We start from the raw sequence: 26,413 nt of genomic DNA on the forward strand, positions 1-26,413 counted from the left end.
GCTACTCACACACATTTTGATTGATGTTATTTGGTTTTGAGAATGTGTATGTGGTGTGTGTGTGTGTGTGTGTGTGTGTGTGTGTGTGTTCAGAGTATGATTCTCAGGACTCATTTCTCTCTTGCCTCCCTGTGGGACCCAGGGATTAAACTCTGGTCAGGCCTGTACCTAAGCATCTCTGCCCATGAGCCACTTCACTAGCTTGACTTTTATTCATTGATAATTGCTGTAAGCATGCCAACAGGTTAGCCAATCCAAAGGTCAGCCCTGAAAACATACATATCAGCAGCATTATTCAGACAAAACAGGTTGTATTTATAAACTCAGGAATACACACACACACACACACACACACACACACATACACAATTAAAGAAAACAAGGTCGTGAATCTGAAAGAGAGTAAGGTGATGTATACAGCCTTCCTTCTAAGGCACTGGGAACACTGCAGAGCAGGGAGCAGGAAAAATGTAAAAGCAGGAAGACAGGAAAGAGGGCTGCAAAAAGAAATAGCCTATAGATAAGACACAGCCATTATAACCATGAACTTGCAGCAACTGCTCAGTTCCTATACTGATAAGCATGGTCACGTATGAATGGGGAGGGGGTCACAAAGCCCAAAGCTCATTACGTAACTATCTGCTACTGATCGATCCAGGGAGAGAGGGAGTCACTGCCTTCAGCTGTGTATTCACTGCTCACTCCACCAGGCTCCAATGGATACTTCCAATCTGATGGTTGCACACATGACCCTGATTTAATTAAACAGATCATGCAACAAAATTGAAAGTCCTGAGTCTGGGGGAGTGAGAGCAGTGGATGTGGATCACAGGGTGAGAGAGCAACAGAATGCACTAATACACATACAGAACTATCGACAAACAACCCGTTTCCGTGTGCACATCTAAGTCTTTTCACACAGCTTTGTCGGGAGAGTCCGTTCACTCTATCCTCACCTAGTCCTTTGGTTCACAAGTCAATAGTGCAGAGTGAATAACTATTTTGAGCACCGAGGAAAGCTGCAAACAAAACTCAATGATCGGTTCTTAAACACGAATACCCGTCAGACTCCCATGGAGGGCCTCTGCATACACAGACTGACCCCCTCCTTCAACTCGCCCAGTTTCTACTTCAGTACGTGGGTAGCAGGGGCTGAGATCTAACAGTTGTGGGTCATGCTGTCACTGTGGATACTGAGATTTGAAGAACTACTACCCTAAGGGGGAAAAGAAGCTCATAGTACAGCAGAGAGAGAGAGAGAGAGAGAGAGAGAGAGAGAGAGAGAGAGAGAGAGAGAGAGAGAGAGAGAGAGTTACAAGGTAAAATGATGGTTGCTTAGGAGAAAGACAGCGATAGCAGGGGAAGAACACTCTTGTCCTGTGGAAGGATGGGAGGAGGCGAAACGAGCCACATGTGAGGGGTTGCTATAAGATATTCTGATGGTCAATGATGAGCACAGAGATGGGGATAAAAATGAAGGGAAGACTAGAAAGCACAAAGTGAGTGCAAAGGCTACAGGAATAAAAGTGATCCTACGCAGAGAGCGCCCAATAGACACTCAGTGTGGAGTGGCCTGTACTTTAGTATGCAGGACTGAGATGCTCCACACATGGCAGAGCCCTCAAAAGCAGGGTGAACTTTGGAGAGGCTATTCTAGTTGTTACAGGATGTTTGCTAGTGTCCTTGGCCTCTCTCTACCTGCTAGACGCCAGTAGTGCTGGCTCCCAGATGTAACAGTCAAAAGATATTCCCAGAGGGTGTCAAATGTCTCCAAGAGCCTTTTGAAAATGGCCAGTGTAGAAATTACACAGCAGGGCTTACACAGGCCACAAGATGTACAATATGATTGTTTCCGTGAATGGTATGTCGTTAAGAGCATGACTTGTGTATTAGAAGACAACAGCACCCATAGGGAAGCATGCAGGGCTCATAGCTGAAGAAAGAAGAGCAGAAGCATGGGAATCATCAGAAACTTCACAGTTACTGTAGGTTACCTACTGGCTGCCGTCTGCGCCTCTCTAAAGCTGCCTTTTCCGCAGGTGGAACCCAGTGTCTGACAGAGCCACGGAGCAGGAACAAGACACTGGGAGCCCAGACTCTGATGAGTTTATCTTGGGCACTTTAGGATTACAGTGGTATTTCAGAACTGGAAAACTGGTAGCTCCCTTGGGACGGAGCTACTTAGAAACTTTATAATGCAGGAGGCCCTCCAGTTCAACAAAGTGACTGAAAAGAAAACAGATTTTACAACAGCAAAGCCGAAGGCTTTAGAAATGGAGTTATTCGTTTTTGCAAATAACCAACTAACATAATAAATTAGTCAAAGCAAGCAGCAAATATTTTCACGGATCAGTGAGCTCCTGCTAAAGGGATCGGTACAATTCAAGTACAGCGTTGGTTAAATGTCATCAAATTATCACACTGGGCCTTTCAGAGTTGAGTCGTGTTAGCTAATTCAGATACTCAACCCAAATTGTGCATAACTCCCCAAAATCCCGAGCATCAGACATCAGTTTGACAGCTGGCCTTTGTGTTCAGCTCACATTACTTCTGAGAGTTACACATACTATTTCTGAGTGCAAAGTAAGAACAATACTTCTGTGGGGGCAGAATTAACAAAGAAGGCACTGAAAATCCTCCTAGGACAGAAATTAACTTCTTAAGAGCAGCTCCATTTCAAGGATGAGCCGAAGGCCAACGGAAAAGCAATGTTACCTCATGCATCGTGACAGCTGCCAAAGGCCTGACCTGCTCATTCTCTAGGTTGCTAATATACTTCATGTCCCTGTCAAGTAACAGGCTGATAATAAAAGGCAAAGCATGTGACTACATGAGCAGAGAAGACAGTGCTAGAGTCCCAGAAGAGTCAAAGAAATTCTCTATTTGTCTTCAGTTCACATCCTCAGCACGAACTCAGTGGCCTGGTACAGACTTAAGTAATGCCCTCTGCAGAGGACCCTCTTGTGCTAACGAGTACAGAACGGCACATACTGCCTACAATCGGAACCCCAGTGCACCAGCCTAGTACTGTGCATTCACTCCACTTTCTCTATCCACAGAAGCCTGACACTTTTCCACTTGGGGGTGGCCAATAAGGGCCTAAGTAGGAGACCCAGAGGATATCTTCGGTCCACCAAGGTCACTGTAGTTTGGTGGTTGTTTTTAACCCAATGCCACACTTTCTGTTGGGTGGCTCTTTCCTGCCACTACCCTTCAAGAATAACTCACAGTAGGAATTCCTCATCATTTCTGAGTTTCCTTTATACTGTCCAAAGGCTTGTAAATTGCCTGTCTCTGAACTTATCTCAATAAAACCATGTAAGGGCGTGTTCTCTATTTACGAGGTTCTGCCATTAAAATGGCACCTGCACTTCCTCCTCTATCACAGCTGAGATTGGATGAGAGTGACCTCAAACATTAGAAGGGTCACGTCCCTCCTTTGTTGTAAATATGATGAATTCTCTCCAAGAAAGACAAAGAACTCCGATCAAATTGTTGCTGGTATTTGGCACAGAACTAGCAAAAGAAAATGGTTAAAAAAAAAAAAAAAAAAAACTGAAGTGAATTTACCTGCATTGATAAGGTCAGCATCAGCTTCTTCCTTTAGTGGGTATGGGCCCTGTCAAACACAGCAGAGCAGACATTCGGTAAGTGACAGAAGCACATTGCTCCCTGTCACATGCTAAAACTGTTTAAATACCTTCCCTGAAGATCTAGAAAGTTAGTATCTCTCTGTGTGTGTGTGTGTGTGTGTGTGTGTGTGTGTGTGTGTGTGTACATCTGTATGTGTTTCTTGTGCTTTTTCTTTGTTCTCTTTTCCTGTTTATTTTATCCTATTCTGGTTTGGGTATTTTTGTTTTCCTCTTTGTTTTATTTTTTTAGTTGCCTGATTGCTTTTCTTTGTTTTCAAGTTCTCTGTTTCCTAATGAGAAAAAAATGAGTGTGGATTTGTGTGGGTGGAGGGGTTGGAAGGATCTAGGAAGACTTGGGAGAGGGGAAGTTGTGATTTGCATAAAGCATATAAAAACTCTATTTGCAATAAAAATTTTAAATTATTTGAAAACATGCATGTTGTGTGAAAATGTTTTAATAATAAAAAAACAATAACAAAATAATTTTGTGTTTTAAGTTTGTGATCTTTGTTGGATTGCATTGCTAACTATCTTGGCCCACAGAGAGCCTGTGGGTCACAGGTCAAATCTATCTGCAACCCTTTCCAGGTGGACAGTGAATAGCACCTACACATGTGTTCTTTGGCTACACGGACTTGCAACAGCAGTTCTTTTGTTTTGGTCCACAACACTTTGGAGGTCTGAATTTAGAATTCTAATTTTACCTCTCGTTGTATCTACACATGGGCTTCCTTATGTTCCCTTTGCTCAGTTCTCAGTAGGATATTTAAAATGTATAGTTGTGTATGACTGTATATGTGTATATAAGAATGCATGCACACGCACACATGTCTATATGTATATGTGGAGATCAAAACGAGGACCTCACATGCTACACACATGTTTTTTGCAACACTTGAGCTAATTTCATATTCCTTTCTATAAAGTAACTCGAATGACTTGACTGGAGCCAAGGACTTTTATATCATAACATATACCAACAGAAAGGGAGAAAGAGGAAAAGAAAAGATATAAGAGTTAAGAATGAGTGAACACTGGCTATAAATTTTTAATTACTCCCAAAAGTGGGGCTGAAAACTATCTTATAAATACACTGAATTATACCTCGTGTTTTAGGTCTCTGCACATTTCTATTTCAATATTCGACGTGGATAATTCACAGAAACTTAGCTTTTTCTCTGTCTTCAAAATTGAAAAGCTGACCTCTCTAGACAACCTCAGAGGTTCCTCAAAAGTAGCAGCCTTTGACATCAATAGAAATCTGCTTCTATCTAGACACACAACACTTTTATGTCTCTGAAAATGGCCATGAGATGGCTCAACCGATCAGTATTTACTATGTACCTGTGCTCATCACACATGCTGTCCATACAGGATTTATATTCTTCTGTATATATAATTTATCAGAGTGACAGCAAAAGTTTATTGAGAAACAATAAAACACTGGAAAAGTATAACAAGTAAACGGCAGCTATCATTAAAGAGAAGTTTAACTGTCAACTTACCAAGCCCAAGACTCCATTTTCACTTTGAAGATGGACAGTCATGTTGGGACTGATGAAGTTGCTGGCCAGAAGAGGTATCCCTATACCCAAGTTAGCTGGAGGAAAGATGTTAAGGTAGAACACAGCAGAAGCAGAGTACTCTGAGTCTTCTTTGCAGGGAATTGTCATGAATATAATAACTGAATAAATTCTCCAAGCACTGCACACTCATGGACAATTCTCCAAAAATAATTCTAATTAGTCTCCATTTTCCCACAAACATTATTAAGCTTTATCACAAAGATCAAAGAAATGGCTTCAGAAGACAACCAAGGTCAGTTTAGTAATAATGTAAGTCAGACTTTATTTTTATTAATGTGTGCAACAAATTGGGTTTGTATATATTTACAACTGACATTACTAAGCATGGTTTGGCCTTTGTTTAAAAATTATTTCCACTATACAGAACCTTCACTAAGAAGAAAGATGGTTTAAAATTAAAAAAAAAAAAAATATTACTTTTAAGTTTAAAGAAAAAAATTCTAACTAGACCAAACTGTGACTGGTTTGATGGCTGCAGTATGCCCAAGACATCATCAGGAGAGAGAGAGAGAGAGAAAGAGGGAGAGAGGCACTTCAGGCCAGGTTGGCTCCTTCCCTTGCCTACGCAGACAATGGATGATGATGGCTAGCATGATACTGTCTTCCCCCAGTGAATTCTGATCACAGCAAGGTGCACACTGTACAACAGAAACAGAGGCTTAGAGGTGAAGATGGGAGAAGTAGAAAATTATCTGTCAAAATGACAGGAAAAATGACTGCAACTCACGGGAAACAGGAGCTCATAGATGAACAGTTTCCAGTTCTGTCTGTCCTAGGTCTGTAAGTACAGCTTTGCTGGAGTCAAAAGTCCATAAGTATTTGTCTAGTCATACGCCATGTGTATTGTTTTACACATTACACATTGTGCATTACAAGTCACTCTCTAGTGTACTGAAAATTAGCGAAATGGCGAGCGATCTTGCTTTTTTTTTTTTTTTTTTTTTTTTTTTGGTTTTTTTGAGACAGGGTTTCTCTGTATAGCCCTGGCTGTCCTGGAACTCACTCTGTAGACCAGGCTGGCCTCGAACTCAGAAATCCACCTGCCTCTGCCTCCCAAGCGCTGGGATTAAAGGCGTGCGCCACCACTGCCCGGCTGCTATCTTGCTATTAAGTGCACTCAAACTTCAGGCGCTAACTGTACTACTAACTCATGTCCACTCTGGTGACTTTTGCCAGAGATGAAAGGTATCAGGAACAGACTCTGAATCATTCATTGAGTACTTTTACAGAATATCAGATAAAAGAGTGTGTTCGTAGCATCTTTACCAAAGGAAGCAGAGGTTTGTTAAAAACAACAAGTTGGATTTTTTTATGGCTCCTTGAGCGAGCAAATGTCAGAATACCAGGAAAATAGATGCTAAGATTTGAAGCCTCCATTTAATAACAGCTCCTTCTCAAAACTTCTAGCTAAATGCCAAACTGCAGCAATGCAATGTAAACCCAGCAGTTACTAAGGGTATTTTAGTTGCCAGCAAGAAAGCAAGCAGATCACAAACTTAAAAAGTACGCCTAGATTATACATCCCATCCCCTAACGCTTGACTACTTTTAAAGTTATTGTGAACTGGACAAGAATCATTGTTCAGAGGCCTAACAGCCCGTCCAACGTGGAAAACCAAGGCCTGTATGTTGGTTGGGTGGGGCCCAGGCGGCGCTCAGGCTATAAAGGATACCATACATGCCATCCTCAAACTCCAGAGCGGCTCTCTTGATGATCCGCTCCCTGACATCCCCAGGCTTACCAGATTTAGCTTTTCCATCATCTTCCTTTCGGAGTGATAAACGCTTTAAAGTAAGCGGAAACAAAGTATCCATGCTTAAGGTCTGCTTTCAACTTTAGCATTGCTTGAATATAAAAATTTACAGGGGAAAAAAAATAACACTCATTACTCATTAGGAGGCAAGTCCTACAGTATGTAAGGGAGCATTTTTAAGAAGACATGGGTGGTGAGTCATCACGGAAATCTTTCTTTAGGAAGTAAATAAAGCAGGCTAGACTTGCTCAAAGAGGAAGACAGAGCTGATTGCCACTCTGACTACAGCACCGCTCTACTTAACAGCTGAATTCTTGTCAGGCATTCAGAAACTGAGCCTGATAAGGGGAAAGCCATAGGACCTGGACATCTGTCTCCCAGAGCTGTCACAGTGTGTTTACCATGTTACTGTTCCCAACTGTCTGTCTCCACCCGCAGCAACCAGACTGGCTTTGCTGTGTGGGCATCGCAGGAATCATAGAAACAGCCAGAGGACGGTTTGCATTACTAAATCTCCTTAAAGCAGACAGGTCTGTTTGTAAATATCCTCCCTGAGTTCTCAGGGCTCTGCAGCAGTCTGGGATGGTATATTGCCTTTCACTCTGACTCTCAATAGCCCCACTATGCACCTGTTGTGGTCCTAATCCCTAAAAACTTTTGACTATTGTGGAAAAGCCCCAGTCCTCCTAAATTCCTAAACCCCCATTGAACCACCTTCATAACTGTCATTGGCCCATAGCTCAAAGCTAGTTAAGCATTATCTTCTTCCTGTGTTCCAAACAAGCACAAAACTATTTCAAGACAGGTATTTATGCGGAAGCATTAAGACTCCAGAGGGGTAAAGCCACCCAAGGTTGGTTGTTCATCTCTGTCCTCGAAGACAGCTATCCAAATTCTGGGATCAAAACTTGCAGCCATTACAGAAACCTAGCAGGTATTATGGCCTACAAAATCACAAGACGTGGAGACACTGTTACCCTGGGCAGATACGCAGTCAGTTCCTTTCCAATGGACTCACCGGAAGCTCCTACTTAAGACCCAGAGTGAGACTGCTCAGCTCCAACCTTCTATCACCTGGAAAGGCCTGAGAGACACATGTCTCTGGTAACCAGACTGATATGGACCGGCAATAGGCTCTGTAAATTACCTCAATTCTCTTCTCATATTTTTCTCCCTTTATAAGGCGGTGTACATAGATCTTTGGAATGTGGATATCTTCTGGGGCAAACGAGCCAATGTCTACAATTTCTTCAACCTTGAGAAAAAAAAAAAAAAAGAATGTTAAGTGATACAGTGAAAGTTTAAAATAAATGTTTATGTTTCTGAAAGTGAAACACATATAAATTCATGTCCAGCTGGTGACTATGATATAAACAATAAGCATATGTATCTATTTAAGTGCATGCAACATATATCAGACTTTTCTGACCCACAACTGAGAAAAAAAAATCAAAATCCATATATTTATCTGAATGTAAAATTCAGGACACAAAGGGACAAAACTTAGCTTTTTCTGAGAGAACTCTGGTTACTAATTCATCGAATGCATCAGGGCAGCTGCTTGGACTTTTGTAAATTGCAGCTCATCAACGAAAAGCCCAAAGCGCACTCCTTCAATTAATGAGAAATTTGTCATATCAAAGAAAAAAATCTGTAACAACATCTGTGTGGTCACTTGCAGAGGTTTTTCCATACAGATGCAAATGCCACTCACAGCCAGCTTTAATTACTCCTGTTGTTCACTCCCCAGCATCGTGACAGAACTGCAATCATCCAAATAATTTTACTCAAAGATGGATAATTGATTTTAATATGGAAATTTCAAGAAGGAATTATTAAGTAATAACTAGAAATAGGCAAATTAATTCGAATCAGAGTCATTCACAGTGACATTTTGCAATAATATAAAATGTTCCCAAGTTCATCTGCTATTTTAGGATTCTTTTTTTTTTTTTTTTTTTTTTACAATAACATAAATGAACTAAGAATGACAAGGAGTCAAGAAAACCTAATTTCAACATTAAATTCTGGTTAAAGCTAATTTTGGTTAAAGAAATCAGCTTTCTTATGATTGTAGAGAAAATCTCTTGTGCACTGTACACCTGTCAATAAAAAAATTAACTGGCCATGAGCTGAAGTGGGATTAGAAGGTGGGACATCTGGCAGACAGAGGGGATTCTGGGAAAGAGACAGGCATGGGAAGAAAGATTCAACCAGAACCAGAGGAAGATGGTCAGAGAAAACTGAGGGCCACATAACCACCAACATGGCAGAACTTAGAACTGAATAACGGGATTGCTGATGTACTAGCTAGTCAGGGAACAAGGCCCTAGCTTCCGGCCTAGGCATTTATTCAGACCTAAGAAGTCTCAGAGTCATTGTTTCAAGAAAAAAGTGTCTGGGTGGAAAGCTCAGGGTTGCACATGACAAATGCGGAATCAGTTCAATGGACATCAATCTGTGCTTTGGCTTGACCCTTGGCCACTTCTCAGGGTCTATAGACAAAGAGTTGGGGCACCTTCAGGGCACTGAGGGGAGGGTCACTTTTATGGGACCATATCTCCCTCATCTGTGCATTATGCTGTCTGGCCACCGTTAAGGTAAGCAGGCTGTTCCATCCCACATCCCCCATTACTGCTATCTAACATCCCCCGCCCCCAGAGGCCCAAAGGTTGTGGACCTGCCTGATCATGAAGGAGCAATTCAAAGCCATAGCCCAAAATAATCCTTTTCTTTTCGTGAGGTGATTGCCAAAGCTTTCAATATAGTGACAGAGTCTAATACAATGCCCAAAGCTTTCAATATAGTGACAGAGTCTAATACAATGCCCAAAGCAAATAATCATTTACTTACAACAAGCAGCCTTATTTAAGCAGGCACAATGATTTTTGAACTTGCCATCTGAAATATTAATGAGACTTCCCAGAAGTCTGTGGTGTTAAGTCCTCACTATGCTAAGTTGCTATCCTGTCTCTCACCAAGCTCCTGCCACAGAGAAGGAACCCAGATTTCAAATCATTAGTTATTACATACAGGCAGATGAAGAACACCAGGGCACTGGGTGGGGACAGTTTCTGATAAGAAAGATCTGGGAAAAAATTAAAACGCCAGGGAGGAATCATGGTATCTATGCTGAGTCAGCTTGGAGAGCTGGACTAGGGAACAAGCAAGAGGCACAGGGATTGCTGGGCCACATGTCCTCCAGCAGGGATGACAAGACGGCTTCTTGCCCTAAACTTGTCTTCCCCTCTGAATCAACCATGGCATATTCACCATTTGTTCATATTCTCTCTCTCTCTCTCTCTCTCTCTCTCTCTCTCTCTCTCTCTCTCTCTCTCTCCCTCTCTCTCTCTCTCTTTGTCTCTCTCTCCCCCCTCCCACCCTGTGCCTTTCCTCCTGCTCTCTCTCTCTCTCTCTCTTCCCTCCATCTCTGTCTCTGTGCATGTGGTACTATATCCATGCTTGTGAGGGTGTGTGCATGTGTATATACAGGTGTACATGCACATATGTGCACATGTATGTGGAGGCCAGAGATTGACAATGGTGGTCTTTCTTGATCTCTCCCACCCCTTGTTATTTTTATACAAAATTCTTTCCTAACTCATCAATTTGGTGAGGCCGACTGGCCCCTGAGCTCTAGGGACCCAGGGATGACAGATGTTTGCTGCCACACTTGACACCTCTATGTGGCTACTGGGGATCCAAACTCAGGCCCTCATGTTATACAGCAGGCGCTTTACTGACTTAGCCATTTCTTCAGTGCCTGTCCTGACTTCCTTTCTACAGAGCGGGTGGGCACCGGGTTCAAAAGAGCTGGAAGTGGTCCTAAGAACTGAAACATGGGGGCTGTGTCTCAGCCTGGCTGAAACTTTACAGCTCATTCACACTTCACGTTGTTTTCAATGTAAGCCTTCAATGAAGTTCTTGACTTTAAAAATGTTTCTATTATACGGAGGATATATATGAAGGCTTAATATTCAAAAACATATTGACCACGGCACTCAATATAAAGTCAGGAATATTAATGGTCAACTATAGAGAACTGATAGAAATAAAATATTAGATGCCCTAACAGAATGAACCAATTATTACGCTTTTGTAATATCGAGTAGCATCTCACAACTTGCTTCCTAACAATAAAGAATTTTTAACAAGCAAATATGTATACATACATGCTTCAACATAACTGCATCATTTTCCTTTTCTCTTTCTTTATAAACTATTAATAACAAAACATGGTAGCTATTTGGACACTTGAATTGATCAACTGCTTTGATCAGATCAGGGTATTAGGTATTAGTATTGATTTCAGCACTAGTGTGTGTAGTATGTGTAGACTCATGAAAAGCAGAAATTCTAATAATTCCTCTCTCTGAGTAGCTATACAAGTTATTTCTGTGGGAGGGGTCTGTTTGCAGAGGCCAGGGGACAACCTCCAGTGCCACGCCTTAGGTGCTGTCCACCTTGTTTTATGAAACAGTTTCTCACTGACCTGAAACCCACCAGGTAGCTAAGCCATCAAGATCCAGGAATCTGCTTGTCTTTGTCTCCCAAGGCTAGGAGGCAAACATCCACTTACCAGGGGGAGTTAAATGTAAGTCGTGGGAATCAAGCTCAGGTCTGTACACTTACAAGGTAAGCACTTCATTGACTGACATGTATCTCTAGCTCTGTACAAGTTATTTTTGTTTCCCTTCTACAGGAAGAAACCTAAAACCGTTTGAGGATCAGGGTAGGTGCCCATGGCCTCAGAAACACTAAGCACACTTACTTAGGGTTGTATCACTGTGAAAAGACACCATAACCAGGGCAACTCATAGAAAGGAAAACATTTAATTAGGATTGGCTTGCCATTTCAGAGTTTTTTTGTTTTTTTGTTTTTTTTTTTCCATTACCATCATGGAAGGAAGCATGGAGCATAAAGACTTGGTGCTGGAGGAGCCAGGAGAGTTCTACATCTTGATCCAGAGGCAGTAGAAGACTGGGTGCCACATTAAGTGTAGCTTGAGCATAGAAAATCTCAAAGCCCACACCCACAGTGGCATACTTCCTCCAACAAGGATACACCTACTCCAATACGGCCACACCTCCTAATAGTGCCACTCCCCATGGACCAAGCATTCAAAGGCATACACACACAGACTCTGTCACTGAATCCCATCCAGAGATCCTCATAAAGGCTAAGCACCCAAAAGGCACAATAGATACCAAATAGATGTTTTCCCAAACTAGTAAATATAAAATATAAAAAATTATACATATAAATATAAAATAAAAAATATTTTAAAAAATATAAAAAATGAAGCATGTGAGAGATTCCACCATTAGATATGCACCTAATTAAAAGAGCATGGTAAGAAGAAAATAGAAAAGCTGTAAAAATCAATTACAACTTTAGGAAATAAACTACAGAAACCTTTTCTCTATTATCTTGATGACAATAACGTGAATTCTTTTTTCATACTTAACGAATGCTACTCCAGTCAGTCAGATCTCCTACTGGAATTAACAATAAATAGCAGATCCCCAATGTGTCTGCAGGACTTACTCTTTAGCAAGATCAAGAAAAACAACAGAATGGGGGAGGTATTCCTCAAACTGGAAATCTCAAGATTCCAACCACTACTGACAACCACTACTGACACTTCTGGTTCCACCAATTAGTTCCCTCAAACTTACGAAATCAAGACAAAGTTCCATTACTAAGGGCAATTATAACGTAACTTTCACAACGAATAGAATAAACATGCCCTAGTTTAAAATTTTAAAAAGCAACAACCCCATTAAACATAATCAGTTCCACACTTTTGTAGTGCTCATTTCTGCACTGTAGAAAATGCATGTGCAACACTTGTCAAAACAATTCCAACACAGGGCTGTGCCAAGCACTTCTGTACAAACAAGCAAGGCTTTCTTGGTGTTGGCTACTGGAATTGGTAGCAAATATTTTAAGAACAAGCCAAAAGGAGAAAATGGGGTTCGAGGACAACACAGAAGAGGGACAAATATCTCTATGGTATCTGTGCACAAGACTGAAGACGGTCTTGCATGATCTTGAGACACGTCCAGAACGGGCCAAGAGGGTGATTTAAAAGTCCAATGTGATAAAGCTATAACATAAGCAAGAAAGGAAACCTGACCACAATGAATGAATGAGCGTCTTGCAGAGGCCTTCAGTAGAGAGGGCAGAAGACACTTGCGACGTCACCAGAGCAACATCAAAGGACCAGGAAAAAGATGGGCAAACATAAGCACCCTTGGACAAGCTCAGCACACAAGAATGGCAGCTCAGAACCACCCAGCCTTCTCCCTGGCACTGTGAATAGTTCTCACACAGCACCATCTGGTACTGCTCAGAGACCACACACTTGAGGCTTCTCTAATTTGTACTTGTCTCCCTTTGGTCATCAGTGGGAAAACAGAGGCTAGGAAATGCTAATCGTTATTGATCTGAACTTTGTTTTTAAAGGTTTACTCTCTCTGCCTTGCACCTTCCTACTTTATAAGTCTGAAAAGTTTTATTTTAAAGCCCAAAGAAAGATACCCATTTATCCCTGATGACAATGTTTTTGTATTGGATGGAAAACATCTTATACAGAACAGGGGAGCTATGAGGAGACACGTTTTTCTTAAATGACAACCTCAGTTTGTTACATCCGTAAACGTGAGCCTGACCCTAGAGCTGTTTGTGATACTGGCCTGCACACCTGCAGAAGTCTGCATCGGTGTAAAGACAGGGTCCTGCCTGGAGCAAGGAGAGGCTCCAGACCACACTTGTTTCCGGCGTCCCAACTGGCATGGAGGGTTAGGAGGAGGAACACTCTTCTTTTGCCAGGGCAATGGTCCAAGTCTAAAGGGGAGGTTCTGTGGGTGACGCTATACTCACCCACAAAAGACGAGAAACTAAACTGTGGAGAAATATTTATCTTTCAGAAAAATGCAAAGAGGCATAAGAAACACAACAGAGGATGACATCCTATTTAAAAGCCCCACGCACTGGCAGGTTCTGTGTGTCAACTTGACACAAGCTGGAGTTTTCACAGAGAAAGGAGCCTCCCTTGAGGAAATGCCTCCATGAGATCCAACTGTGAGGCATTTTCTCAATGAGTGATCAAGGGTGGGAGAGCTCATTGTGGGTGGTGCCATCCCTGAACTGGTACTCTTAAGTTCTATAAGAAAACAGGCTGAGCAAGGCAGGAGAAGCAAGTCAGTAACATCCCTCCATGGCCTGTGCATCAGCTCCTGCTTCCTGATCTGCTTGAGTTCCAGTCCTGACTTCCTTTGGTGATGAACAGCAATGTGGAAGTGTAAGCTGAATAAATCCTTTCCACCCTAACTTGCTTCTTGGTCATGATGTTTTGTGCAGAAATAGAAATCCTGACTAAGGCATCCCATTTTAAGGAAGAACACAGCCAGTTAAATTATGAGAAAGTAGCATTGAAGCTTAAGGGACCAAGAACAAAAATGCATATGGACATCTTCACAGAAATGCAGTGACAAAAGAGCTAAGGAGCCACCTGTATTCATTATACTTGTTTTGTCATATACCATTAGATACAGTAGGGAATACAATTGCAAAGCAGTCACTGAACCTTGGCAGTTCGGATCTCATGCCAAAGGGCATGCCCAATGAAAACAGGCTCTGATTTAAAAAAAAAAAAAAGCTATCAAGAAAATGTGCATGCTTGGAGAGTCAGACCTATGGATGAAATATGGTAAAAACATTCAATGCGTGATTGAAATCAGACCCTTCACCCATGAAAGACAAGGGTGGCAAGCTTCAATAGAATCGACAAAACTGCCTCAGAAATAAGACAGTGACATCAGCAGAGATACAGATTCTTGGAAGATCATCTGCTGATGGACTCTGTATGGCTTTGTGGCAGGAACTCCGGTCTCTGAACCAATAAGGATATGCCACTTGGCCAAGGAGAAATGATGGGCCTCTCAGGTGAAAGTGGCAGCAGAAAACTAGAATGTGTAACGAACCAGGGAGTGAGTTCACAGACATACCCTGTTCATTGAGGAAGTCTATCTCCAGACTTCAGAAAGTCTGGGAAAAAGGGAAATCAGATCCAGTGTCACAAGCTGCAAGTGACAAATGGGCTCCTGAAGGACAGGAGGACACACTCTGACATTCACCTTGATGACAAAAAAAAATTTTTCTGTAAAGAGATGAGTTTTGTACAGCATAGGCAGCCGTGTCTACTCACATTCTAAGATGACCCTCACAGTACAGACATGCATGACCGATCGGAGACACATCCAGATTTGTGACACTTTAAGAATGTTACTGGGCATGGATGCACATGCTCGGAAGGCAGAGGCAGGTGGATCTCTATGAGTTCTAGGCCAGCCTGGTCTACAACGAGAGTCACAGTACACAGAGAAACCCTGTCTGAAACAAACAAAGAAACCAAAAGAAGAAGAGGAGGAGGATGAAGAAGAGGAAGAAGAGATTAAAGAAATAAATTGGAATGCTATGATGCTCGTCCAAAGTGCCAAAGGTGGTGAAGGGATGTGTGCTGCTGCTGCTGCTGCTGCTGCTGCTGCTGCTGCTGCTGCTGCTATTGCTGCAGCTGCATTAGGAATGGCAAAATTCTCTGCCTGGGCAGAAGACAGAAAAAACCAAGGAGCTCAATTTCTTTCTGCCTCTATTTTTGCCATAGGAAGAAAAGACAGTGCTAACATTTTCGAGGAAGAGCCAAATCCTAAGAAGAAATATTGATTTTCTGAACTAATGCTAGACTTCAGGGTATTATTTCCCAGTATTCTTTAAAAGCTGGAACATACAACCATGGAACTGCCACCAAGAGAAAAATGACGAAGATGTCAGCAGATGAAGAGATGACGCAAGAACACTCCTTTTCTCCTTTTCAGGATGAGGATCTGCCCGCACTAGCCTGTGCCAGCCGCTCAGCAGTTGGTGTGTGAGCAGGTGTAACTGCAGGACACAGGATCTTCCTCCAGTTCACGTCATGCAAAGTAAACGCTACTGGTCTGTGATCAACTGGCTCATAGGAGAGCCAGGAAAGAACGCACCACTGTGTGGTTTCGCACAGCATCAGATCAAGCCACTTATGTAGGAGTTTGACAGATTCAGTAGGGAAATGTGAGTCAGGTTCATTCACTCATTTTAAGCCGACAAATACAAACTACGCACAGGTGAGGTTCAGCAGGGAAGGAGGCAGGAAGCTTACTCTGGTGTGAAGAGGAATGGCAAACAGCTGAGGTCCAGCCTCAAGGTGAGGTGGGTAATAAGGGGTTGGGGGAGGGGGACCACACCGTTTCAATAATGACTTGGAGTCAGTAATGGATACAAGCTGTCAGTTCCAGTTTGAGTTTTTTTCTCTCTCTCTCTCTCTCTCTCTGAAACTTCTCATCATTCTTCCTTTTTCTCCTCTCTCCCTTCTTCCTATTCTTTTGCCTTCTCCCAATCTAAGAGCCTGAACCCAGTCTTTTATTTACTAAATCTGACACCAAGACTTTGATCACTTAATAATCTTTTAGAAATTCTTAAATTTACATAAATTCTATGAGTCCTGGATAAAGAGTCCCAACCCCTGCATCTTTAAAACAGAAACTAGACACAAAGCAAAAGCACATTTCCTTACAGGTTTTACACAGCCTGTTCGTCACCGGTAGCTGGGCACAGCTCTTGTGGTTTCATGGGACAGCAGACAGCAGTCTTTAGTAACTATTTTCATGTAAGAACAGAAAGGTGACAGACTACTAAGGTTAAAATAATTTCTCACAAGGTTTAAAATGTATTCACATAAAGCAGCTAGCTGGCAATTCCATGGCCTCATGTACTCTCCTTCTAAGACTATTTGTTTTAGATCCTATACAAGCCTTTCTCCTACAAGACAGACACTCTATCATTTGCTTGTATTTCATAGATTCCTTCATTTCTCATCCATGTCTTTTCTTCCTGAGACCACTTTAACTATCTTTCATGTCCCCAAGTTCACCATGGCTAATGAATGCAGCAGTCAGTGGATGGGAGGGTACATGATCTCCTCGTAATTCCAAGTTCAAACCTGAGTCTCACAATGAGCAATTTCTACAAAGGACCATGTAGGCTTTTATGGCCTGAGTGGTTATGTTGTCTTGATTCTTTCCCATGGGCCTAAAGGCCAAGCAGAAGGTCTGTTCCTCGTCCTCCACAGCCTCATGACCACCTCCATTCCTTATTCCTGAGAACCTCGTGTTTCATTTCCTATGGAGTGATAAGCTCTGAGGAATGAGGGAAGTGTATGCTCCAGAAAAAAAGAGACAGAAAGTAAAGTAGAAGAGACAGTAGATCGTTTTAGACCAACAGCGGTGATCAGCAATCATGGAAATCGATGGCGTGGCAATGCTCCAGGGGCAGGAACTGTGTCACACCTCCCCTTACACAGTCATGCCAAACCTGGCCACAGGCAACTCAAAAAAGAAAAAGAAAAAAGAAAAGAAAAGAAAGAAAAAAAAGAAGTAAAAGTGGGTGCCATCACACCCACTTTTGCTTGTGCATTATGTTTGTGTGGCATTCCTACATGACAACTCCTGTAACTATAGTCTATAACTCCAGTTCTAAGTGACCTGACACTCTCTCCAAATGCTCATGGCACACAAACATAATGCACAAGGAAAATATCCACACACATACAAATACATAAATCACTGTTTTAAATGTACAAGTAAAAGTGGGTGTGATGGCACCCACCTTTATTCTCAGCTCTGAGGACACAGAGGCAAGTGGATCTCTGTGAGTTCAAGTCCAGCCTGGTCTACATAGCCAGTTATAGACCTGGAAAGGCTACATAGTGAAACCCTGATTCACAGATTCAGATCAGGGTGGGGGGTGTAGGGGTGTAGAGGAAGAGGAGGAGGAAAAGAGGAAAAAGATAAAACACAAATATTTGAGGGCATTAGAGATCCTTAGAAGGGTGGTGCTATAGGTTTTCTTTGGTTTAACTTTGAGGAGGGAATGTGTGTGCTTTTTAAACAATTAAATGAAAGCTGCAATTGGTGTATACACACACACACACACACACACACACACACACACACACACACAGAGTTTTAGTCCTCTAACCTCTGCCTATGGAAGAGAAACCTCTGCCTGAAAGGTTCCTAATCTTTGGTTCTGTCCTACAAACATCTTTGTCAAGGTCTTAAGTCAGAGAGCTCCGCGTTACTACCAAAGAGCAAGCAAGCAAGGATTGGGGCTCAACCAACAATTCTGAGCAGGCAGACTCCTGCCTCTATTAAAGAAAACAGTCTCAGGTTTATGCCTCCAAATAGTTTCTAGAATTGTGAGCAAGAAAAACTAAACGTAGGGGACCTAACCACTTTTTTTAAACGGCCAAGAACAGTATATCGATGGAGCAAATCCATATCTTGATACCATAAGTGAGGAGTCAGATTTTTTTTTTTTTACTTTTACAACCAAGTTGTTTTCTGGTGCAATTAAAATAGGCACCTTGGACTGGAACTGTCCATGAGGACTTAAATGGATCACCAGTAGGTATACAAATAAAGGCAGGAAATTCTCATCCTAAATTTAGTGACAGCAAATGGTTCAGTAGTTACAGCAGTTCTTCCACATGTCTGACTGAAGACAGGCCTGCTACTGTGCACACATCCAAAGCTGATTCAAGTGTCTCTGATTGCTAATGCAGATGGCCCCAGTTAAACTAAATAAGTCACTAGCCAAAACAAAGGTCATGAATCTGAAAGGGGAACTGACTGGGATGGAGATGATGGAGATGGAGGTAAGAGGCAGGAGCGGGAGAAGGGGGATTAGAATACATCATATACATATATAAAATTATCAGTAAACAAAGTCAATCATGAAAAACAAACAAGGAGAGAAACAATGGCTTTGAGTGTCCTTACTGCCTATCTCCTTACAGTCTGGCAGTCTCCTCATGCCAGCGCCTTTACCTCTCTGCCCCTTGATCCTCATGTCAATGTGGACTTCTAAAAGAGGGGGTACAGTGTAGAATCATGTGGTGATTTCTGGAGATCCTCTGCTATCACTGTAGACGCAAATGCATGCCAGCATGTTACTGCATTTTTGAGCATCCCGGAGTGGAGAGAAAGAATCTGTACTTCTGGATGAGGATATCTTTGTGGTCTCTTGGGGGATTTTTCAAAAACTTAAGGTGGAAAGGGGGTGGCTAGAAAAATTGCACCTGGATATTGTAGCAATAACATTTGTGCTTGGCCTAACAACTGCATTTTCTTTTAGATCCTATGTACTATTAGCTGTGATGGCAATCACTTGCATCTTTATTTAACATCTTATAGTTCAGTCACAGTTGTTCTTCAGCATCACTCTCTTCACATGCTCAACGTCCACCTTCTTGTTGCCCTACTATGAGCTGGTGCTATCTTGCAGATATATATATATATATATATATATATATATATATATATATTTAACAGACCAAATTATTTTAAGCAAAACTCTAAAAAAGGTTTCAACTGCTCCTCTCATTTTCATGCATAGACCACATTCTAAACAATTCATATGTGAGTGTCATAGTTAGGGTTTTACTGCTGTGAACAGATACCATGATCAAGGCAACTCTTATAAGGACAACATTTAATTGGGGCTGGCTTACAGGTTCAGAGGTTCAATCCTTCATCATTAAGGAGGGAGCATGGCAGCATCCAGACAGGCATGATACAGGAGGAGCTGAGAGTTCTACATCTTCATCTGAAGGCTGCTACCAGAATACAGGCTTTCAGGCAGCTAGGATGAGGATTTTATAGCTCATACCCACAGTCTCATACCTACTCCAACAAGGCCACACCTTCTAATAGTGCCACTCCCTGGGCAGAGCATAATGAGAAGCAAGAGGTTGAATGTTGGCTAGTGAGTAAGGAGAAAGAATCCGTACTTCCGGATGGGATGTCTTTGTGGTCTTTATGCTTGTGGTTCACTAAGCTCTTTTCTTAATGTTTTCAGCAAACCCTGCTATTATTCTAAGAATAAGAAGCTCAGGCATCATTTTGTGGTATTAGATTTAGTTCCTGGTGAACTTCCTCTTCATAGTTACCAGCCTACCTGATTTCCTAAGCCAGTAGACACCATTTTTATTAACTGTTCTTTTTGGCTGTATATCATTCTCCATCTTTATAAGCATACTCTATTTTTACTTTGTTTCAGATGTTAAGTAAAACAGCATATATATATATATATATATATATATATATATATATATATATTGACCCCCAAAGTAGGACTATTGCCATGAAACATCCCTATGGCTTCTTCTGTAATTTGAAATCACTGTTTTCTTTAAATGTAAACATAGTTTATAAACATTAATTTTCATCTTCACCATCACTAATAACAAATCCAAACAGCATAGTGTGGCCTATTCTGGTATTCTGCTCACAACTTATCTGACAAAAAAAAAAAAAACAAAAAAAACAAAAAACAAAAAAAACCAAAAACCTGTCTTTACTATGTGTAATTCATAATGTGTGCTTTCACAGGATGTAAGCAGATTCCCAAGATTCCCAATGTCCAACTGGCACTTGCCATTTCTTTTTCCAAGTGAAAACTTATTAAGTCTTGAAAAAAATCTGGAAAAATAATTAAATGGAGTACATCTAACCAAAAGAATCAAATAGTTCTGACATTTTCATTCAAAACGCTAGTCAATAATAGTAAGAAGAAATTACACCATTATCTCGGACTCCAGGCAAGTCAGAGGGACGTGGTATAACCAACAGAAGGAAAAGAAGGACAGTTCTCAGTGAGGAGAGTTACAGAAACTGGACAATTAAAACCTGAGTTTTCCAGCCACAGAGTCGAGTTGCAATGTTGCCAAATGAAACTTTAACAGCTAAAACCCAAACTTGGAGTGGTTATTCTCTAAGACAGCCCCTTCCACTTGGGGCTATTAATCATCCTTGGAGCTTTTATTTTATATAATGTAAGAACACAAAGTAACACATAAGCCACACAGTGGAACTGGGTTAAATGCTAACATCTAAGCGCACGAGAGATGTTGCTAAGACTAACAAGAGTGTGGCCTGAGTCCAGTTTGTGAATGACGGCATGATCCCTGCACATGACGCCACTCAGCGACCTCCAGGAAGCAGAGCTTTCACCTCCCTTCATCCTCTAGTGTTCTCCACTCTTCAGTTTCTATGTAGCAGCAAGTGCAGCGCAGCCCCGGTCATTTCAGCAAGAAATTTTAAATATTACATTTGGTTTTCCTGATTTACTGTGAGGTAGCCATAAAATGCAAGTCAACAACCTCAGAACGAAATGGCCTTTTTCTCCCCTGTGTCTAAGACTGTAGCATCCAGCACCATTGAAATTGTTCTCCACTGTCACTTGAACATTAAGGTCAAACTGCCTATCCGTTAATAGAAGTGAAGAGCCATACACTGAGCTTTTCTAAAGATCATTGCTTGGCTCCAAATTTTTACAATAAGCAATAGCAACATACAAGCATCACTAGAGAAAGCAAGACAGTCTTAACTATGTCTACTTGACATGTGCAGGTCATCCCTGAAACTCAATGGGGTATTTAAGTTAAAGCCTTATCTTTAAAAAAAAATATGTATTATAACATCTAATTACAATCTTTCTTTTCCTCCCTCCAGTTTCTCCACTAAAGAAAAGTAGGTATGGCTGGTTAATATAAGTAAACGTGGCTTGGTGGCACCCACATACAACCCTACCACTTGAGAAGCTGAGACTGAAAGACAGTCAGAGGTTGTGGCCTTCCTCAGCAATGTGATGTATCCCAGGCTAGCCTGAAAACCAGCCAGCTAACAACCAACAAAAGTAAATGGTGTCAATACACTATAAGAGAAACTTCTGTCCTTACTCTTGGTGGTCCTTATGTTATGCATTTCAATGCCCTCTATAATCTGAAGGAAAAAAAAAAAAAAAAGACAACAGACAGTGCTGCAAAGAGCATATGAGACATGGAGTCGGGCATCAAATCCCTGCCTTGAGATTCCTGCCTTAAGTGATTAAGACTGTGTCTTTATAGAAACCATGGAAGGTCAATCTCTAAAATGTGAACATTAAAGTGTAAACAATGCCTAATAATGGCTCCACTCCTCCCAGGTTGTAAGTTTGCCTTGTTTCCTGAACATTCTGTAAACAAGTCCATAAAGGATCACATTATCTTTTAAATTCTTCTGGGTCACTGACACACTAGATCAATCTGTTCCCTATCCCTGGGCACAGGCTGCTAAGTACAACACATGATTTTAATTCTGTGTCACCCCGTTTATCTCCCTCCCACTCTCAGTACTTGGCACAGCAATTTCCTCCCGCCTAGCAAGGCAATTGGACTCACAAGGACAGATTATGTGCCACCTATCTCTAGCCCTTTACATATCTCATTAACTAACATTAAGGTTTGCTCTACTTCAGCTGCATAATAAAAAGTCTCCTAAACGAGATACACTATCGATTCCAGCCAGCATTAAATGGCACACCTGAAGATAAAATGATCCCGGAGAAGTCAGAGGAAGCCGGTCACAGTAATAAGGAAGGGAATTACAGAACAGCTGGGAGCACATTATTGTATCTCAGCACAGGACCTGACAATGGCCTCAAATATAAAGCCACCAGAAAGAAGCACTGAGAAAAACACATTTTTACTTTCTTACACTGATATATGTCAATCAAGCAGAATGGGTAGAGCATTTCCTAGCTTGGAAAGTGGTGCTCATATTGTACAGTGTCTGGCTCAGAACTTCAAACATCACTTAATGAGCATCTACTATGTGCCGCACATCATGCCACACGCTGGCCATACAAAGGTAAGTTATGACAAGGTCAGAGGAGGTGCTCAAGACTTTCATGGAGATGAAACGCACATAGATAACCATAGTGTACTGCGGCAAAGAGTGCTACAATGGGGAGAGTCACACAGAGAGCACGGAAAGGGCACCATGAAGAGGACAGAGAGGACAGCCGAGGCAACCAGGCTGTCAGGGCAAAGGCATGGGATACAAAAAGGTTGGAAGCTATTCGTAAAATGTGGAAAGATGCTACTTGGGAAAGATTTGGGGGATGCACAGGGGGTCAGAAAAAAAGGTTTGGAACGTTTAATTAACTGCAATAATGAACCTAACTTTGGAAGAGTATCAGAAGTAACAACTGCTCACTTCAACAACAGCAGCAGCAACGTAAGTGATTTTCTTGATCCTTGAGAAAATCCACAAGTTCACCTTAGCTAATGTCACAGGAGCAGCTTCTTTTGATTACTGTGGCTTTTCTCCAAGAAGCAAAATTTAAAATCATGGCAATTAACTTCTCTTACTCTTATCAATTTCTGACTATGCACCTGGACTCTTCGGGAGGACTAGTAACAGCCCACTGGTCTATTTGAATATATTCTAATTTTAGCAGGCTGCCCCGTGCAGCATGCTCAAACTACCAGAATGATGCAAATGAGCTTACAAGAGACAACCACTAGCACCGAAAAGATCAATGAGAAATGTTTACTGACTTTCCTCTCATATATTTCATGCTAAAACCATTTATGCACGCTAAGACTGTGAAATGCTTTCTTCATTCAGATATATTCATGAACAATAACAAGACACCCTGGAGATTAACTCCTTTTTATTTAAAAAAAAAAAAAAAAAAAAAAAAAAAAGCAGTTAATTTAAGATACTAAACAGTCTTGCATAATCCCTAATTATCACTTCAGTGTTTGTAGAGTTGACCTATATTTGAAGTGGGAAAAAAAAAATAACATTTCTGACAAGGTCTCTCAAAGGAGTGAGGAAAGCCAGTATTATTTTTAGTGGGAGTAACTTTAAAAATCCCAAGCTAAATTCTTAACACAAACATGGGCTGAATTGATAAGTAGGCCAGAAGTTGTTAGTTAAGTAAAAGAGGAAATAGAATTTTAATCCCTTTTGCAGAAAGACGGTTTTGTAAGAGCCTCCTTGGTGTATGCCAGTCACACTGTACTTATTTAATAATCATTTCAGAAGATATAACAAGCAAAGATTACAAAACCACAACGCCATGTTAAAAATAATACCCTCCGGCCCGTCTTTTCTTTGTGAGAGCAGAGTCTACATTCTTATTTGCAGCCAGATGATTGTATAAGAAATTGTAACCATGAGTTTTCAAGAGCTGACTCAAAATAGGGAATCAACCAACAGCGCACTTGACTGGCATTTTATTTAGGGAACAGCCTCTGTAGGAACAGCTGCTGGCCATGTCCACCTTTCTCCATATGTACCCAGTTACTGGGAGATGCTGTAGACTCACGATGCTCTTCCTACTCCAGTGTACTACCTAGCTGTAGACAGCCACATTCTTTTTTTTTTTTTTTTTTTTGGGGGGGGGGGGAGGGTCAAGCAGATAGACAAGAAGACTGTCCAGGATGCTAAGTTCAAACTCCAAGTGTCATGGACATGTGTACCAACCATCCATAGTCCTGGACTTTATCATTCTCCCTCTAAAATAATTCTTCATCAAAGTGGGAGACTCGAGAACATTTGGCTCCAGCTAGAAAGCTCTCAGTGCTGTTAAGTAATATGGAGGCTGTCAGGAAAGACATTACTGGTCTTACCTAGGCTAGACCCTGAGTACCAAAGTACTGACCTGCCAACGGGCAATAGTAGCAGAACTATTGCAGGTAGAGTGGGGTGTTAATGGAGGATGGGGTGCTTTCTCACTGAGCCATGCTCTACAGGAAGGAACTCATGGTACTGAATAAACCTAGTCAAAAGCCCATGGCTTGGGAGGTCAGGGCTATAGGAGGAATTTATTGCCTTGCCAAATGGTCCTGTTGCCAAAGTTCCTTCTAAATCTTTATGTTTATACACATACATTGTGCTACTCTCAATGCTGGTCAGGAGGCTTTTTTTCCAGTGGGTAGCAGTTAATGCAGAGACCCTTAACCAGACAATGCACTGAGGATAAGCAACGGTGAGTGCTTGAGTGCTTGGTGGGAGACAGGACATCGATATCAACCTCTTTCCCAGGAAGGTTCAGAGAATATCACCAAAAAAAAAAAAAAAAAAAAAGCAGAGAGAAAGAACCAGAGGATGGGATGAAGTGCTGTGAAATACTGCCTTCCAGACATGATGTGGCTAGGGATGCTGCACCAGAGCAAGCCAGATAGTAGTACTCTACCAGTAAATTCACAAAGACAGAGAAACCGAGCAAGCAAGCACGTGCTTAATAATCACCTTCCCTTGTCATCAAAGGCACAGAGTTAAAACTACAAGGTGGGATTTTAACCTACCAAATTATCAAAAACATGTTGAAAATATTATATTCATGTTGTCAAGAAGAGCTCAAAATTCTACTTTTACATGTCATTGTGGGTATTACTTTTATAGATAAGAATGTAGCAACATATATTTTGCCAGAACTCACACGCACCATAGCAGTAGGGTAGGGAGGGGGTGATCACAAAAAGATTTCTCATAAAGCACCAGGAAAAACAGTGAAGATGGAAAACAATATGAAGTGAAAGAATAGATTTGTTAATATAAACTTTTCTGTAACAATGTATCCTTCTTTGGGGAAATAGTTGGAGACACTGCAGAAACACATTTAATGTTTTATAGGCTGAAAAAAATATAGAGAAAAGTCTTAATTTTATGAAAAGAAAATAAAGATGTTTCCAAGTAGGAACTAGCAAAATTTAGCCAAGACAAAGTTGACTTACTTTCCCCTAAGGTTCCTTGGCTTCGGGCAGTCAGATTTTCACATTAATTCCATTCCACCCTCATACCAATGCCTTTGGACCATTGAGCCATGAGAAATTATGTCAAACACCCAGTGAACGACCTTAACCGCCACCTTATGCAAACATCTATAGCAATAAGAACAAAACATGAAGAGGGCTCCTGAAGGGTTAGTGTCCCAAATTCAAAACCCAGAAGAGCTATTGATCCTAGTACAGACTATCATTACCATCTATCTTATGCCCAGCCTGCTTTCTTACAGAACCTAGGTCCACCAGCCCGAGGGTGGAACCACCCACAATGGGCTGGGCCATCCCCAACCAATCACTACTTAAGAAAATACCTTACAGTTCTGCCTACAACCTGATCTTATGAAGATATTTTCTTAATTGAGCCTCACTCCTCTCAGATGACTTTAGCCTGTGATCATTTGACATAAAACTACCGAGAACATCCTATCTGGTGGTTTGAATATGCTTGGCCCATGGGAAGTGGTGCTATTAGGAGGTGTGGCCTTGTTGGAGGAAGTGAGTTGCTGTGTGGGTGAGCTTTCAGGCCCCTATGCTGAGGCTCTGCCCAGTGCCTAACAGAGCTTCCCCTACCTGCTTGCAGATGACTCCCCTTCTGGCTGACTTCAGATAAAAAAGTAGAACTCTTGGCTCCTCCAGCACCTGTGTGCATGATGTCATGCTTCCCGCCATGATGATAATGAACCCAACCTCTGAAACTGTAAGCCAGCCCTAATTAAATGTTTG

At 41.5% G+C, this 26,413-nt stretch overlaps 1 protein-coding gene across 1 annotated transcript in view; it reads right to left on the reverse strand.

Annotated features, from left to right (window-relative positions):
* The window catches only part of Oxct1 (3-oxoacid CoA-transferase 1), a 124,599-nt gene that overhangs the window by 53,917 nt on the left and 44,269 nt on the right, over positions 1 to 26,413 (reverse strand). Inside the window, exons 8-11 of the mRNA XM_034523346.2 lie at positions 8,119 to 8,226; positions 6,891 to 7,002; positions 5,138 to 5,232; positions 3,571 to 3,619 (exon numbers count right to left, since the gene is read on the reverse strand). Coding sequence (XP_034379237.1) covers positions 3,571 to 3,619; positions 5,138 to 5,232; positions 6,891 to 7,002; positions 8,119 to 8,226 — 364 coding nt within the window. The remainder of the gene's footprint in view (positions 1 to 3,570; positions 3,620 to 5,137; positions 5,233 to 6,890; positions 7,003 to 8,118; positions 8,227 to 26,413) is intronic.

The sequence above is a fragment of the Arvicanthis niloticus genome, chromosome 19 (genome assembly GCF_011762505.2).
Source record: "Arvicanthis niloticus isolate mArvNil1 chromosome 19, mArvNil1.pat.X, whole genome shotgun sequence".
Classification (NCBI taxonomy): Eukaryota; Metazoa; Chordata; class Mammalia; order Rodentia; family Muridae; genus Arvicanthis; species Arvicanthis niloticus.